At 32.4% G+C, this 18,023-nt stretch overlaps 3 protein-coding genes across 3 annotated transcripts; all 3 read left to right on the top strand.

Moving 5' to 3' along the window:
• The first annotated feature begins 1,316 nt into the window (after positions 1-1,316).
• On the top strand, positions 1,317-5,417 carry LOC114387375. The gene is made up of 7 exons (XM_028347551.1): positions 1,317-1,815; positions 1,997-2,200; positions 2,314-2,454; positions 3,858-3,977; positions 4,067-4,153; positions 4,384-4,833; positions 5,127-5,417. The coding sequence occupies exons 1-6, from the start codon at positions 1,447-1,449 to the stop codon at positions 4,825-4,827; spliced, it is 1,365 nt and encodes a 454-aa protein (XP_028203352.1). The 5' UTR covers positions 1,317-1,446; the 3' UTR covers positions 4,828-4,833; positions 5,127-5,417.
• A 4,629-nt stretch (positions 5,418-10,046) lies between these two features.
• Positions 10,047-14,443, top strand: LOC114386477. Its single transcript, XM_028346495.1, has 4 exons — positions 10,047-10,731; positions 12,726-13,009; positions 13,216-13,443; positions 13,736-14,443. The coding sequence occupies exons 1-4, from the start codon at positions 10,146-10,148 to the stop codon at positions 14,243-14,245; spliced, it is 1,608 nt and encodes a 535-aa protein (XP_028202296.1). The 5' UTR covers positions 10,047-10,145; the 3' UTR covers positions 14,246-14,443.
• A 1,067-nt stretch (positions 14,444-15,510) lies between these two features.
• LOC114388304 (histone H3.2) lies at positions 15,511-16,184 on the top strand. The gene has a single exon (XM_028348721.1). It carries the CDS (start codon positions 15,602-15,604, stop codon positions 16,010-16,012), a length of 411 nt encoding a protein of 136 aa, XP_028204522.1. The 5' UTR covers positions 15,511-15,601; the 3' UTR covers positions 16,013-16,184.
• The last annotated feature ends 1,839 nt before the right edge of the window (positions 16,185-18,023 follow it).

Below are 18,023 nucleotides of genomic sequence, written 5' to 3'. Positions count from 1 at the left end.
ATATTAAGAGTCTCTTTGGAGAACTAAAGACCTTAATTATGATATTTTTTTAAAAATAAAATGTAGGTTTGCTTTTGTTTTTTTAATGATTACATTTTAAATTATTAAAAAAACCTGTGAAAGAGATTTTGAAAAAAAGAATATAATCTAAATACATATTTATCATTCTTACATTTAATATAACAATTTAAGTTATTCAAACAAATATTCACCATTGAAGACTGAAGAGCTTAAAAAATTAATTATTTAAGGACATGCTTGAATTAAAATTTAAATCCAATTATATTAATTATTTTTTATTTTTTGTTAAATACTAATTTTGTAAAAATAATATAGGTTCAAAAGTAAAGTTTGATTTTTAAATATATATTATTATAATAAATTTAAACACTGATTTTCTTAGTACATTAATTAAATTGATTTTTTGCACTGTAATTTAATTGTATACACTCTGACTCGCCCTTTTAGAATAAATGTTAGTCAATAATTTTGAGAATAAAAACTTTTTTTTGTAAGGTGTGGAAATTTTGGTCAAATAGTGATGCTTTTATCGTATTTTTAAATATTTTAGATGGTTGATTATTTTAATTTTTTTTTTACCTTAATATTGCTTCAAGAATATTTATTACTTTAGTTATTTTGACAAATTTTTATGTCAATTCTTATACACTTAAGTGTCTTTTTTGTTTAACATAAAGAAAGATGATAAATACTAAATAAAATGGGTGACCAGCATGAAGTACACTTAAGTTAATTACTTACAACTTTTTGCATTAAGTTTTTTTCCCAACATTTCTTCATTAATTATTTTACAAATATTGTAAAAAAGAAAACAACATAATCATTTGTCCAAATGGTAAAAAGAAAATAACATAATAGTTTGTACAAAAAATGGTAAAAAGGAATGTGACTTTTTTTATAATGGAAATCGATCACATTCTTTTATTTTCTCCACTCTTTTGTTTTAATTGAAAGTTATTTTGGTATTAATTGATCTTTTACTTTTTTTCTTAAAGACTTCACATGTCATTTTTATTTTTACAATTTTAATGGTTTAACACTTAAATTAATTGTTTGTATATATTTATAATTTTTGTTTTGATTAAAAGCATTTGTGAAATGCATAATACACTTATGAAGTATCTTTTTTAATTGTGTAGATGATTAAATAACAACATAAAGATATTTTTCCTAAAAAAAAAGATTGACCATTAGTATTTTAATATCTAAAATACCCTTTTTCCTGTTTTTTTTTAAGAAAAAAATATATAGATGGAGAAATAGGGTAAACAGAGATTTGAAAGAGAATTATTTGGGGCTGTAAGATTTGTTTTGTTGTCCTCATCCTTCCTTCCACCATGGCGTATTCTACTCTTTCCCTCTCAATTTCAAAAGTTTGAAACGCACCGTAAAAACTAAACGTCTAAACGCTGCGTCTCAGTTCCCATGGACGACGAAGCTATTGCTAACGCTAACGGAGCTCCGTCACCTCCATGTGTCGTTTCGGTGTCTGCACTCTCCGGTTCCCGCCGCCGCCTCTCGACGAGCTTCCTGGAGCGGAGCCGCCGCCCTGTCTCGTCGTCGGAGAAGCTCAAGCCTATGGCGTGGATATCTCTCCAGGGACGGCTCCTCAACGCCGACGAAGCCAGCTCGGCTCGAACCATCTGCGGCGGCTTCAGCGCCGAACTAGCCCTCGCTTGGAACCTCTTCCCTCCCATCCACAGGTTCCTCGTAGTCGCGGTCATTGGCACTGCCGTTGCACGCTCCCGAAAAGACCTTCAAATATTCCAACTCAAAAACTCCGTTCATCTAAGGGTACCGTTACCGTTCCTAACACGCTTTGTTTTGTTATTACTTTTTCAAATCCGTTAATTAATACTCAAATCTAATGTATGCACTCTCTCTCTTTTAATGTTTTGGTGACATAGATTTATTTTCTTCTTTGCTTGTGTATTTATGAATGAGTATGAATTTTATTTTTATGACTCTTTGCCAGGACCAGGTGCTGTTAAACATGCAGCAAAAGCTTGATAGTCTTTGCGAGTTGGTTAACAATTCTAAACTACACTCAACCAATAAGTCTTGTGACAAGGATGGGGAATTGCAATTAAATGAGACTCTTGGCTCTGGGAAAATTAACTTTGTTGATTGTGGTTGTTGGCATTGTGAGCAACACTCTGCTTTCCTTAATGAATTAATGGTGAGAATTGGTTTGTTGCTTTCTGTTGGTGTTGTGCAACTATGATGATGCTGTATTTTCACAATGTGTCTGTTCACTAGGCTTTGGTTACTCATTGAGTTTGTCTGCATCAGGTTGATTCTGTTGCAAGAACCTCTGGTGCCAATGAGGTGCTTCAATATAAGATGCCCTTCTCTAATGAAGATCAAGAGGAGCGAAGAATGTCTGACATGTCAGATTGGGCTTCAAGTGTCACATCTTCTGCTGATATCCAGGTATTGTTTTTTAAGAATCATCTTAGGGTGCTGTGAGGGCGAGCCCTGGTGCAGCGGTAAAGTTGTGCCTTGGTGACTTGTTGGTCATGGGTTCGAATCCGGAAACAGCCTCTTTGCATATGCAAGGGTAAGGCTGCGTACAACATCCCTCCCCCATACCTTCGCATAGCGAAGAGCCTCCGGACAATGGGGTACGAAGTTTTTTTTATCTTAGGGTCCTGTGAGAGCAAAGGGACCGATGTTTAATCCAAGCATCTTAAGTTAGGGGTGTTTGTGGCAACAAAAAGTCATTTCAACCAAATAAAAAACAATATGCGGTCTGGATTTAATGCAATATCAAATTTAAACTAAACCACACTGATCATGTGTGATTCGGTTCAGTGGTTTTTAAAATTTGAATTTTTTTATGACTTTCAAAATTGTTTTTAATCTGAAAGCTAATGAAACAAAAGTTAGAAAACAAAATTTTATTCCAAATGAGTTGTGAACAGTCCTTGAAAATTATATTTATATAACTTTAAGCAATAAAACATTGGAAGACCACACATGTGATAATAATTGTATTACATACCTCTTATAAATTTTTTTATAATGGACCATTCATAGTGAAATTAGTCATATATTGTGAATGTCATCGACTCATAATTTAACAGAACAAAAAATATCCAACACAACTGAAATCACAGCATACTATTGTTATCAAATATTCAAAATGCTATTGCACATGCTACATAACGATATAATTTAGTAAACATGTAGTTTGATTTGGTTCAATTTTAACAATAGTAATCGAGAACCAAACAAAACTATGATAAAAATGTGTTTTTTTTTTCTCATTCTTTTGTTTTCAGTTTGATTGGTTTTTAAATTTTTAAATAGGTTTATAAATATTTGATTTGATTTTGATCACCTTCAGCTTCAGTGGTGTTTGCATTTGGTTGCATAGTATATGTAATTTTATAAATACTAACTTTATCATGTTCGATTGAACAAATTATTGGAATGTTTTTCTAAGGCTGTGCAATTTTGATAACGGTTTTTCCATCATGTGTATAAATTTAAGTATCTGGTACTTGGACATTCTTTATATAACTTGAGCAAATGGGTTCTCGTGAATGATGACTCATCAGACATTTTTTGCAGGTTGTTTGCATTCCGCTAACTTGATTTTAACTGGAATCAAGATAATTGATAGTAATTGTTTAACTATATTTTTTGTATTGGAAATGGTTAATAGTAATTGCAGAATTGTATTGTTACGTTGTTCTACTTTCTGACTATACCTTGTTTTCCTGGTTTTCTTGTGTTTATATTAGTTCCATCATCTTTTGAATATTGATTGAAACATACTTTTTCTTTCATATTGTTTTGGATACCTTTGTCATGTCTTTTGTTTTCCTCAGTTAAACAACTTGGCTGTAGAACAAGATATTTATAATCTTAGGAGGGACTGCGAAGAGAAGGATACCACAATAAAGGAACTAACCACCCTGTTGAACTCTAATGAGGTTGCTAAGTGCAAGGTAACATTTGCATTTTAAGATTATAATCTGTAACCTTTTGTTTTTTATTTTAGTTCACTTATATTACTTCTACTTTTTATTTAAAACAGAGGATTGCTGAATTAGAAGACATTATACGGAGGAAAAATACAACAATTTCAAAATTAAAGAAAGACATGTTGGTTTTAGAACAAAAGGTAAGATGCAGCTATATAGTAAAAGGTTTCGACAAAAGATTGGGACGCTCCAGTTCGGTCTTTTGATGTATTGCATGATAAGAAGCCGAACTCAGGAATTTGAATTATAATGGAATAAGTATACATTACATTATTGTAACCTCTCAAAGCAGTGCTGAACAAGAAGAATTTTTTATCTACAGATTTCAATTGCTTCCTGTATAACTAGCTTTTTCACAAATTGACTGCAGGTTGTGCAACTTACAAGACTTCGTCGACCCTCTTTCTCTACTAGTGGCTCAAATGACAGTCAGCTGCCACATATCATGATAGATAACCTTCTTTATGATATGGAGAGCACCACTAGCCCCTCCTCATCTTCTGATTCGGATAGCTCTTCTGTCATCAAAGCACGGGATCGTCCTGCTGATGTTGTCCTGAACCAGAATTTGGCTTCCAAAATTAATCAGAAACCTACACCAGCAAAAGTATCCAGTTCATCAGGGAGATTTTTTGAATGCCACTCAAAGTCTCAATCCGTTAGTCCTCGTAAAGAACTTTCAAGTAGCCAAAAATCTAATGCAGCTTCCTCTTCAGCCCAAAAGCTATTGTCAGCTCGTGGGGACTTAAAAAAGAATAGAAGACGATCTCTTAATGGAGATAAGAGTACGATGGAACATAAGAGATGGGTATAGTAAGGAGTAAGTAATCTTGAACCTTATCAACTTTGTAGTCAAAATTTTATTCACTTTTGCTACAACTTGTGTTTCATTGTGATTTTGATTGAATCTAAGCTTAAGAACCAAGAATCTTGCATGTCAGCATGATAGCTTTGAACACATTTAAAAATCAGCAAATTGTTTTTTTTTTTTTAAATTATGCCATGCAATTGCATCAACTATTGCCTCGAATAAATTCCTTTTCTGTATCTATTCGCCTTATTATTAAGAGGTGTCATTCACTTATGTTTATTTGCTTTCGTTTTTCCTTGTAGGAGGCTCTGGTATGATGAGGGTACAATTTTCTCTATGTTTGCAATTATCCAACGGGATCGAAGTGTCAAGTAGAAGATGGCAAATACTTCATAGACATATACTTTAGCTATGGCACACTATGATTTAGATCGATAAATTGAAGATCGCGGCGGCAGGGATTTTAATCAAATCTGTTAGTGCTGTCTAACAGTTGGTTTATTTTTATCCTTCAATTCATGGACTGTTTTACTCATTAAATTCGATTGCTCGATGGTCTCTTTCTCAAGCGATTAAAGCAGAAACAAACGAAACCGCGATTTCTTTATCTATCATTTTCAGCTTATTCTTATTCTTTATGCTACCCGCTGGAAAGGGGGAGGGGGGGTTTAAAAATAATAGAAAGGGCTATTTACAGAAGAAAAAAAAATGTTTTCTCTATCAACTCATTTTTTTTATTAAATAAGTATTGTTAATTCAAAGGCTTGGTGAGATCGATCCAACAAAACAATTCAAAAGAATAAGCATTGTTAATTTTCTATTCTAATTCCAAATTTGAATTAACATTCGTGTAAATATGAATTTCCCCTTGTTACATAGTTATTTTTATTAAACAGTAATTTTTTATTTTTAATTGTAGCAAGAAATGTCAAAAGCAACAAAGACATTATGAGGAATATCAAATGAGTCTATTTGAGAAACTCTCGATCTTTAGATGTTCAATAATAGGTGTGATTTTCAGATAAGATGCACATTTCGAGTGTCTCCTTAGTTTAATTGAGTTAGTTAAGTTGCAAGATATAAATTGCAGGTGCAAGGGAGTTCGATTTTTTTGGGTTTTGCTTCATTGTTTTTTTATTCTCTTATACTCTTTCTTCCACCACTTTAAAAGGGTTACTATAATTTTTCCCTTAAAGAGGAAGAAAACAACTGTATAAGAGAACATAGACATCATTTTATTTACAAATGTTTTTGTAGTTAACTTAAACATGACATTCTAAAGATTTATTGGCTTAATGCCTGAAATCCTCTCATTCGTACGCTAATCTCAATTGGTTGCTGAATTGGATCGTTAACCTGAATATCCTCTATGGGCCTAGTTTCTTTAGACAAGTGGCTAAATGGCCTGGATTAGTTATAAACGAAAAGTCTCCCACTATTAGTGACATCGTATAGTTCCTATTTTATTTTTATTATTACTCATTGTCATTTGTCACTTCCTTAAATTCGAAACGTTATTAGATAGTCCATGACTATTATAATTCCCATTAATCTTTTTATGAACTATAATTAAATATTATTTTTTTCATAAATAATTTTTTTAAAATTAATATCATGTAAACATTTATTAGAACCATAGATAGGTGGTAATTTTGGACTAGTTAATAATTTCTCAAGAGAGTGGATTTTAGGCTCCCAAAATGGACGGAAAAGAATTGTGCAAGTTGAATTGTAACTCGTACCATCATTCCATGGGGCATTAATGTTCTCTAATTACGGGTTTCCACCATTTTTAGTTTTTTTTTCTTTTTAGAAACAAGGTATTTTTATAGCTGAAAAGTCATGAGACTATCCTTTTTGAGGTAGAAATTACAGTAGTGTATTTTGTCTTTTTTAACAGTTTTTTTCCATATGATAGAAAATCGAACCATTATCAACATGTTTAAGAAACTCAATTATTTACCAACGGTATTGAACCGTGTTGGTATCATTTTTAGTTTAATACATATGTATGGTTAGCATAAAACTTTACATCAACAAGTTGTTGGTCTAAGTGGAATGAGAATCAAATTCTTGTAAGGTGTCATTTTTAAACCTTATAGATAAAAAAAGTGATTGAATGGAAGAAATTTTACTAAAAGTGATCAATCAGATGTCTTCCTGATGTATGTATGTTGAAAACAATGTTAAAGATCACGAACGATGTCTTCCTAAAATTTGTATGAGCATTGTATGATTGGATTTATCCACATTATCTCATGCAAATCTCCTAACATACAACAGAAACTCAATCTTGTTGAAGTTATTTTAGATCATGTGAGATTTTACCTTCCGAAATATCTTTTCAAAACTCAAAAATACAATAAATTAGTCATTAACAATTTCAATGAATAGTTCACACTAACAACGTGATTATCCAAAAAAGATATACAAATTTGACATCCTAAATTAATAAAAAATCATTTTTAATATATTTTTAAAAATAATTATTATAAAAATTAATAAATCTACCATCTAAAATAGGTTATAGTTGATTGACAATATAGCAATGTTTCTTAAAAAAAGGATTAGATAAAATATTAAATATGACTTAATTGTGATGAAGTTTTTTCACATGTTTTTTTAGGAGTTGTGTTTATTAAAATATCATCATCATTTTTTCTTTTATTTCCGATCTTCTTCGACCAAATACTATTAAGTTGATCCATAAAATTCTATATCTGAGAACCTTTTGTGGCTACACCAAGCCTATCGTAGCCACAGATTGTTGTATATTATGACATAGCAAAAATTATGAGATTACACTCTTAGAAATGCTTCACACACCTCCTATTACTCCTTACTTCGATGAAAAAATAAGACACAATGAGACCCACGAACTTTAAACTTCTTTTCTCTCTATTTTTTTTTATACCAAACACACACTAATTAATTCTTATCATCACCTTTATTTCTACTCTCTCTACAAATCGTGTTAATAAGCTTGTGACCTATGAGAGATGACGCACGTATCTGCAACTAGCATGAGGCCGTGGCTGCGCTTTGAAACTTTGATACGTTTTGGTCCAACCTTTTCAGAAGCTTCCCTCCAGTCATACTCAGTCCACGTATATACACGCCTTTTCTTTGTGTTCGGTTACTGCATTCATTCATTGAGGATTTTCTACATTCAACTCAAATCATTTCCTCTAAGAAATTAATCTCATGAGTAAAGACAACATTATTCTAATCAGAAAAATAAGCCAAATGTTAATTTAGGATACTGATAAAGAAAATATATAAAAAAAATATCATTAAAGAATATAAAGAAAAAGTAATACATTAATTATTAAAAGTTTTACTTATTTTTTGACTAGTTCTTTTTTACCTGTGAGACTTAAAAACATGTATAAAAAATTTATAATAATTTATGTATCTTGTTGAATGAATTAAGTTAAATTTCTGGATAGTACTTGACTGGTTGAATTAATGTCTAGTTCCCCTTTATACAAGTAAGGTGTAATCTAATTCCTAGAAAATTATCTTACTATTGTATAAAAAAATAAATCATCTTATTAAATTTCCGGAAAATGAAGTATCATGTTCCGATCAACTCAGGCAATTAAGTTCACCGACCGGACTTAGTGCGAACAAGAAAGATGGTGGTCTTATTTTAAGAAAGTCAATAAGAGAGAGACAGGTATCTAATAACAGTTTCTACAAAGTAGTGGGAGGAATACAATTTCAAAAGTAGCACAAAGGTTAGACTCACATTTACATGGTCGGTCATAAATTTGGAATTACATACAATTTTGAATTAGTTGGCAACAATATTGTTGAATCGAACACGTATCAAATAAAAATCTATTATGTACTTCAACTTACTTTTATTATCCAGTTCATATACTTTAATCTAATGATTTTTTTAATCAAATTGATTTTTATTTTTTTTATCAAACATGATATAACTCGCTCCAACCTTGTTTATATGCGGGGCAACACAGCCTACGACATACAAGCATTAATGAACTTCTGGTATGTTATTCACACACTATTGTTTCGTATAATTTTTTTATATTAATAATTAACGTGCAAACTAGTAGTTATTTGTATTTGTTAATATATGTATTATGTGATAATGATTGATGAATATTCTCATTCACTGCATAATAAAATAGTGTATATCTTCTTCTTTTTTAAGAGCTATGTGTAATGCTTAAATGTTGTATGGTATTTGACTTTACCTTGAATTAACTGAAGTTATTTATTTTTTTTTTGTCATACTTGATGACGGGACATTACGAAATTTGGATATTCTAATATTTTTTTTTAATCCAACTTATCTTTGGCATATTTTAGTTAGCTTGACAGATAGATGACATTTTTCGCTTCACGCGATTGGTTACTTTCCAAAAGTTTTCATAATAAATAAAAAAATATGTGCTGTCATTTTTTAATCAAGAAGCTAAAAATTTGGAAGTCTTAAGCAGGAATTCAGAGGTTTTATTTCACGAAAATAACAAATGAATTAGTTAATATTAAAAAAACTAATTTCATATATTCCAAGCGTTTAATATAATTAACAATTGAATTAATTAATAAATATTAAAAATATAGGAAAAATATGATTATGTGATTTTATTTTTTATTTTGAGTAAATTACTTTAACTACCTCTAAAGTTTTCTAAAAGTACACAATTTTTTCCTGTTTTTATTTATTCTTACACAAACTCCCTTAGTTTTGTTGTTCCTTTGCAAGGATGTTATTTTAAATGTTAAAAAGAGGGGTATTCGAATAATTTCACAAAACTTTGGTAATGGTTAGAATAATTTACTCTTTTATTTTTAGAGGAAAGTATATTATTAGCTAAATATTTTCAAATATAAAAAAAATAGAAAGAAATTACAATTGTTGAAGGTAGTATGATAAAATTATTATGAGTAACAAAATTCTATTTTCAAATATTTAATGAAAGTATATATTCAAGATTCAAATTTATGACCATGTATTGAGTTTGAATTACTTATCCTAAATAATTGATGATACTTGAATGACTATGGTTGTTTTGAAAAAAATAAAAAAGAAATAATTTGACAGTAGAACCTAACAAAGAGACTTGAATGCCCACTAGGAACTTATGGGAGTGGTGGAATGAGTTGGGGATGACTGAATAGTTAATGAACCTCTTAGGCATTTTAGAATACTTTAATGACTATCATTGTTTTGAGTAAAATTGTCTATATGTAAAAAAAAAACCTAGCAAAAATGTTGGCAGAAGATTTCATTTGAGGAAAGAGCATTAGAAAGAAAATTGGTCAAAGTCTACAATCGAAGGCAGCATATGGAATATGGATCATATACTTTTCCAAAACTGAAAATTACGTTCACATTATTAACCGCCATAGTTTCAAGCAGAAGCAATTTATTTAACCACCATTGCCTTAATCATACCCTCCCTCAAAATTCCCTTCTTCCCTCTCCCAAACATCCCTTCAGCTCCATGATCATGGATAGATCATCTCAAAGCAGCTCCGATTCACCGACTCGAGAGCCCAAGGTGTTATCCATCGAATGTCTTAAAGGAAGCTCCAAAGGCGACGAGTGGACCGGCGACATGCTCCAAACCGGCGATATCGTGGAGGAGCTCCGACTCGGATCGACGGCGAACTCACAGATCCGGTACCAGTGGCCGTTCAAGGGCGGGAAGAGCGGCGTGCAGAAGATTCTGCAGGATGCGTTCAAAAAGAAGGAGACGTCGATCGCGGTTCGGGTGCGGCGAGGATCGGAGGAGCTGGCGGAGCTGCAGGCTTGCATCGTGCCCAACGAATTCACGGCCAAGAAGAACTTGGTGCTTCGATCCATTTCTGACCCGAATTACGTGGTCGGGTTCGTGGATCGGACCGAAGCGGAATGCTTCGAGCTTCAAGGTACTTTAATAATTTACGCCAACCTCTCTTCGTTTTTACTTTTCAGCTTCCCTGTGTTTTTTTATAATATAAAATTGTTTTAGCGCCATTTAGGTGGTTAAGTTAGAATAACCGAATAACAACAGTTTATGATGAATAAAATTCAGTCACCTATCAACAACTTAAGCATATTCAAATCTTCTTTATTATATAAAAACAAACATTTATCCTATACAAGAATTACAATATAACTGATTTTGGTTGTTTTGCTAAATTTGTTGATATGTAACATGCTTAGGGCTGCCGGTGAATTGACATTCCTTCGTGCATGTTGGATCTTTGGCACGTGTGTTGTGCCTATTCTATCTTTTTCTGACTTTCTGTGATCCAATCCCAATTTGCCTAAGTGAACTGATTCTTTGAGAGATCCTTCCCAAAAAGTTTCTCATACTTCATCCAACCATTCAGGAAAGTTTGAAAATAAAATTACGTTTAGACCCTTTCAAACTTTAATCTAAACATGAGCTTAGTTTACTTTCTGTGAACTGATTTTTGACTTTATTGACCAAGAGACGCCTCATTTTATTGAACTGGAAGGGTGAACTTCTCATCCGAAAGTTGCAAACGGTATTAGATTCATCTTGAACTCATGACTTCCTCTTCTGAAGTCACCTTTGTGACTTGCATGGTCAGCCCCCTAAGAACCAATGTTTCCCACACGCTATCACAGTAAAATTTAATGGAAATAAATCTTGAGCCTAGGATTCTTGTTGGCCGTCATTGTAAGGATTAAGGTTATGTTTAAAAAAATTGGTTGAAAAATTAACAGAAAACTAAAAAAGTAGTTGAAGGTTGAAAATGTAATCGTTAACTTGTTAACTTATTAAAATTACAGGTGTTTAATTAAATTAGTTCTTAACATAACTGAAAAATATAACATAATATATAAATAATAAAATTATAATTTATTTTTTTTTTAAAAAAATTAAATAAATGTATTGAGAATAAAAATAAAAAAATATAAAAAATTAAAAAGTAACGTGTTAAAAAAATTCCTTCAAAAAAAGTTAGAAATTACTTAAAAAAATTAGTTTACTAAACAAACAAACAAATTTTTAGTTAATGAAAATAATTAGAAGATAACTGAAATAAGCGCTTAATGCTTAAATTAAACTTCTGTTTAAGGATTCAATTAACATGTAAGGAGTAAATTAAACTTATATTTGGCACGAACATAAGCAGTTGTAATGGATTCACATTATTGATTCAAGGACAGATCTAAAATGGAACGGTTGGCTGGAAGCAACTTAGGCGCAAAGGCTTACTGTTTCCTGACAGTTATGCTTTAATATTTCCTAACTTGCAAATTTGATAAGAAACACATGGATTGCTTTGTCATGTGTAAAGATTGGCATTCTTGCAAGTTGCAATAGAATGGCCACAGACCCAAAAATTGCTTAGCACCATCTTAATTGCAGTTGAACAGTACACATGAATGAGGTCTAGAGAGAACCCTTCTATTAGAAAACAAACAATGCAAAATATGTCCAAGATTAGTTTCAGTATTTGAGGTGTCCATAGGTATTAGGCTTTATTATGACAAATAAAGTAAAGTAATAGTCTGCATCTAGAAGAAGACAGTAAACTTGCTACCGGGTAAATAGTTAATGTTCAAATAAATGGATGTTCATTAATAGAGTGAACTGATTTTATTACAAGTTCGTATGAATGAATTGCCAACAAAGTATTCCAAATTTCTGCCAATGTCTTGTCTTGTAGCTTGTAAGGTTATAAGAACTTAAAGGCCCTCAATAACAAAATAACAGAAAAATCAATACATCTTGCACTCGCCTTAAATTATTCTGGGAAGTTGACGGCTTGTCGCCCAAATTGTTTTCAACCCCTCCGTCTGTGTTGGCTTATAATCAGCAGTTGTTTGGTTGGTCATCAATGGATTTGCTGTTTTCTTCACTCTCTTCCTTTCTTGTACAGTATTTAATGTGTGCAATTTGCAGCTTCAAGGAACACAAGGATGGTAAATGCGCTAACCAGGACCAAGCTACAAGATGGATATGTTTCATATTCATGGGAGAGGAGGATGCAGGAAATGCTACCAGTTCCCAATTCTAGTAACTTTCTTTCCATATTGTTCCTTCCCAAAGCTTCAGATCGGGTAGCTTCTCGCTATAATGATCTGGAAGACACCCTAGCCAGGGCAAATGCGTGGCTCAATGCAGGTCAAGCCTCAGGTGTCCCTATTGTCTTCATGAACATCCAAACCGAGTCCCTACTTACTAAGGTAAACGGTCACTCCTTACTGTGGCATTTGTGAACTTTTAACTTGAGAGCTTAAACTTAGAACAATTGTTTCATCACATAAGTGTTGGTTATTATTTTTGTTACCTTTCCACAATATATACCGCGGTTGATCATACGAATTTGGAAAACATAACGTAAGATTTTATCAATGTGACATACGGAGTTTCCCTTTTATTTGTGTGACAGATATCTGGAGAGACAGCTTCCTCCACTGTGAACGCAGGGTCATTATCTGACTTATCTAACTTAGCAAATGCAAGCCTTTACGGCTTTGAGGATTACCATGGAATAGACATCGGAGTTGTTCGAGCTGTTCGCCTATGGTATGCTCCGGTTGCAGGAGAGTTCTCTATTGAGATCAAACTAAAAGAGGAAGATGCAAAGCTTGGCTTTGCCATTAGTCGAACTGAAGAGGTCTCTCTCTTGATCATGCACACCCAAATATAAACAAAACTTAGATAAAGTTTCTTAGGTGCTACTTGTACGGTCAGAATTAGAGTTTTACCTCATCAATCTGTATAATCATTCAATGCAAACCTTTACTGCTTAGATTACTGAAGTAAAACTCCAATTCTGATTGGAGAACAGGACAAACGACACTGAGGAAATTATATCTAAGTTTTGTTTTTATATATGGTTACATTAAGAACACATCATATTGTTTGAAGTTTCAGCTAATTAATAATTTTCTTTTTGTAATCCACAGGGATTTATTTTCATCTCATCAGTGATTAATCAAGAAAATGTACCGGCCGCACGATCAGGGCTGAGCAATCTCTATAAACTAGCAACGGATACTTGTAGGATGTTGGTAGTTTCAAGAGTGTCAAATCAAAAAGTCCTTCCATGGATGGTTTCTTCAACCGGAGCCATTCGGTGTTATGACACTGTTTCGCTTAGCCAGAAGCTCTCCTTGCACAGACACACAAGAGTTCCAATTCTCCTACATGTCTTCCTTTGGGACCGGAATTTGGTTTCTTCAAGCGGAGGAAGCTCTAGATTTAGGGCTTTGTCTTCTTCTGTGTTGCCATCACATGCATCTGAAGTTCAACTTGCACGCCTTCCAGATGAAACTCATGTGCTGCCATTGCCCCCTCCACCTTCGGAACCAAGTGATATTACAAGTGAAATTTCGCACTCCCGGCTTGAGAGAGACACTGCTGGGGAATTGTCTTTTAGATTCCACGATTTTGCCTTGTCCAGCAACTGGGTATGATATTGATATAATACGTAGTTGCATGTCAAATTAATGATGGTTATGCTATTCTAGTTTGTTATTGTACATATAATATACATTGATTTAGACTTCAGGTCTTCTAGATTTTGTTTTGCTTCATTAGCTTGTCCACGGAAAAGCAGAATAATGTAGCGTATAGAATTGGTTATCAAAATATAGCTTACATATTCAAAGTTTTTTAATTATTTTGAATTTTAATTATTACATAATTTTTATATTGAAAATATTTACTTATTATAAAATTTTCAATTATATGATTTTAAAATATATATTTATCATTTTTTAATGGTTAAAATCGCAAACAAAACAACATTGCTAAGGCTAGTTTCTAGCCAACAAGGCAAAAAACTTAGCAACTTTGCGGAACGAGGAGGAGAATAAAAAAACAAACTATCTTGAACAAGAGAGAGGCCATACTTGGAAAACACATCTGCTACAACGTTGAATATAGTTTCTTAGGGTTCAGTAGCTTTTTCTTTTGTTCTTTGTTCTGTTCTTATCTTTCCTATGCATAAAAAAAATTTCTTTATCGAATAAATATAAATATAGAATAAAGTTGAATATAATGTTAGTTAATTAACTTAAATATGAATGGGTAATATGTGCTATTAATTCATAAATTTATAAATGTTTTAGTCGTTTATATTATAAAAAATAAAAAATAAATTGTAATTTTTATAATTATTAATCAATTCAGCCCTTAAAATTAACATTACTAAACAATTTTTATTTTTTTAAAAAATTTCAATCTCGAGCGGCGTATAATAACCCAGACGGAGATTAAATAATTTGACAAATGTAACCAAACATGTAGAAAATAAATTGATTAGCACACGAATAAATAAATAAAATTAATTTATACACAAAAAATTCAGGACTAATATAATTAAAATTTTCAAAGTGATGGATTAAAATCATACATGATTTACATTAAATCTAAAAATGGTTAATAAATTAATTTTCAATTTTAAGAACTAATTTGATTATTTACTGTGAATACTATATACACTATATAAACGTAGACAACAGTTAAATTAACAATTTTATTCGAACTATGGTAGTGCCACGGATTACGATCCGTGGCTTGAGCGTAGGATACACTTCAACCGTTGATTGAAGTACTCATCAACGGTCCCAGTTTTCGTTTAATCCCCAGCCGCTCAATCGCATTGGCCAAATTCACCAAATCCAAAACATTTCAAAATTCGCGCTCCACCTCTTCTCACAGTATATATACCCCGCAAACCCAAACCAATTTCGCACAGCAAAACAATTTTCAAACTCAATTACCATTCCATAACCTAAATCTCCTCTTTGTTTCCGATTCAGAGAGCAATGGCACGTACCAAGCAAACCGCTCGCAAGTCCACCGGCGGAAAGGCGCCGAGGAAGCAATTGGCGACTAAAGCCGCTCGCAAGTCAGCTCCGGCCACCGGCGGAGTGAAGAAGCCCCACCGCTTCAGGCCCGGAACGGTGGCTCTGAGGGAGATCAGAAAGTACCAGAAGAGCACTGAACTTCTGATCCGAAAACTCCCATTCCAGAGGCTCGTCAGAGAAATCGCTCAGGATTTCAAAACAGATCTTCGTTTCCAGAGCAGCGCTGTTTCTGCGCTTCAGGAAGCCGCAGAGGCTTATCTCGTTGGACTCTTCGAGGACACCAACCTCTGCGCTATTCACGCCAAGAGAGTCACCATTATGCCCAAGGATATTCAACTCGCTCGCAGAATCAGAGGCGAGAGAGCTTAAAATTAGGTTTCATTGTGTGATCTAGAATTAAAATTAGGTTACTGCTTATTGTAATTCGTATTTTTCAATCGCCTTTTTGTTGTAATATTCATCTTATTTCGAAGTATATGCTCATATGGATCTGAACATTTAAACTTATGTCAGAAAAAAAGATAATTCTCTAATTCTTATATATCCTTCGTTGGCGATAATAATGCCTTCCTTCCCCTGTCTAGAGTGCAGAATTCTCTTAATTGTGGTGTGGTGTAGCCTACCATGTCATTTAGGGTTTCATTCCATGGGTGTTTCCTATTGAGTGTGCAACGAGCGGCATACACAACTGCTGCGGCAGTCATTGAAGGGGGGGACAAATTTGCGGTTTCATAGTGCACAAGGCTAAAGTTCTGCTAAGAAAAATGTCATTTTTTCTTTCTACACAATGCAAATGCAATTTAAAGTATAAAGTAGCTGTATTTGATAAGTTGTAATGTTCAAGTTGAAGTTTATTTTATTACCTGCTGATCTGGTTGGAGACCAAAAGTTCTGATGAATCTAACTAAGAAGACATAGAGGGTGGGGACAGTGAAATTCCATTCTAATCTCTCGAGAATTGCTTTCTCCATGGAAAGGATATGGTTTCTGGAGTAGGCATCATTTGATATGGTAATGAAGTCTTTAACCTACGGTTTCAGAATCAGGAAAAAAGAATGAAGTGTTCAGTGTGTTATCAAGTGAAGGTTAGTGCTAATTACCTTAGGAGACAATATCTCTTCATACTGAGCAATGAGCTAATGCCCAACAACTGCAATTCCTTTTAAAGCACAATTGTTGACCAGAGGTATCGATCAATTATGTTTATTTTGAAATTTTGTGCAATTTCACAGAGCAATTGAGATCTGTATTTTCTGATTTCTGAGAGCCACGTCCTGGCCTGAGGCGGTGAGCGAGGCTTCTTCATGAAAAATTACCATGTATTCCCGTTTAACAGTGACGACTTCTATGATGAAAATATGTTGTGATGGAATAAATTACAAGTTAATTTGTGACGGATTTTATGAAAAAAAATTTCCCTTTCCTAATTAGCTTTCGCAAATTTCATCGTTGACCAAAAAAACATATTTCTCTGAGGGATCTTGTGATGAATTTTACTCCTCAAAATTCTCCATCACGAAGTATATATAAAAAAAAAATGAAATGTTTAGCGAGGGATTTTATGACAGATTTCTTCCACTGTCGCAAAATCGGTCATAAAATCTCCAAATTTCGTTAAAATATTTTTTAATCAATCTCTTCTTAAATATTTTCATTAAAAAAATTAATTAAGTGATTAGAATGATGCATTTCATCACAAGTAATGAATTTGAAAAATATTTTAATTAAATTTGTGAATAATTATATATTTGTAATATTTTTATGTCTTAAGACTATACAAATTATGAATTACTATTTTAATCGACGATTTGATTTTATCAATTTGAGAAATGTCAGATAACATTACAATAGTAAGTTAATTCAATTATTTTGGTTAAATATTTAAAATAAATGGATATATAGAATTATATAACTTTAAAAATAAAAATGAAAAAAATTGTTGGAGAAGTCAATTATGTAGCGCAAAAAGATTTTGAAGTCAACTACGTTTCTGTAAAATTAAAAAAGTGTAAATTGATTAATTTTGATCCTCGAAAAAATTATTTAATAATTAAAGTAAATATTAATTTTGATCTCCCTATAAATTTTAATATAAGATTTTGGTTCTTCTATTTTTTAAATTTATTTCCGGTAGATCATTGGACTTGCTGCAGGTTAATGATCTGATTTGACGTCAACATAATTTAAATTGATCCGGTGCGGGTGATGATTTGGTCTGAATTGTATTATTATTCAATTGTTCTTTCCGAAAATAATTTCATAACCTTTTCATTTCATTAAAATTAATGCACACTTGCCTTTTTATTCTGATTGCACATTTGGTTTATTTATACATGATTAAGAAATTTCATTGTTAAAATATTCATATAAAATTAGTTAA

This window comes from Glycine soja, chromosome 15 (genome assembly GCF_004193775.1).
Source record: "Glycine soja cultivar W05 chromosome 15, ASM419377v2, whole genome shotgun sequence".
In the NCBI taxonomy this organism is placed as follows: domain Eukaryota; kingdom Viridiplantae; phylum Streptophyta; class Magnoliopsida; order Fabales; family Fabaceae; genus Glycine; species Glycine soja.
The sequence above is the reverse complement of the archived record's forward strand: the minus strand, read 5'-3'. Positions and strand labels throughout refer to the sequence as shown.

What these genes read in the sequence shown, in the direction of transcription:
- LOC114387375 (XM_028347551.1), top strand. Translation starts at nt 1,447, where the DNA reads ATGGACGACGAAGCTATTGCTAACGCTAACGGAGCTCCGTCACCTCCA. An exon ending in AAAACTCCGTTCATCTAAGG is followed by an intron (nt 1,816 to 1,996) that starts GTACCGTTACCG and finishes ACTCTTTGCCAG; the next exon opens with GACCAGGTGCTGTTAAACAT. An exon ending in CATCTTCTGCTGATATCCAG is followed by an intron (nt 2,455 to 3,857) that starts GTATTGTTTTTT and finishes TGTTTTCCTCAG; the next exon opens with TTAAACAACTTGGCTGTAGA.
- LOC114386477 (XM_028346495.1), top strand. Translation starts at nt 10,146, where the DNA reads ATGGAATATGGATCATATACTTTTCCAAAACTGAAAATTACGTTCACA. An exon ending in CCGAGTCCCTACTTACTAAG is followed by an intron (nt 13,010 to 13,215) that starts GTAAACGGTCAC and finishes TTTGTGTGACAG; the next exon opens with ATATCTGGAGAGACAGCTTC. An exon ending in CCATTAGTCGAACTGAAGAG is followed by an intron (nt 13,444 to 13,735) that starts GTCTCTCTCTTG and finishes TGTAATCCACAG; the next exon opens with GGATTTATTTTCATCTCATC.
- LOC114388304 (XM_028348721.1), top strand. Translation starts at nt 15,602, where the DNA reads ATGGCACGTACCAAGCAAACCGCTCGCAAGTCCACCGGCGGAAAGGCG.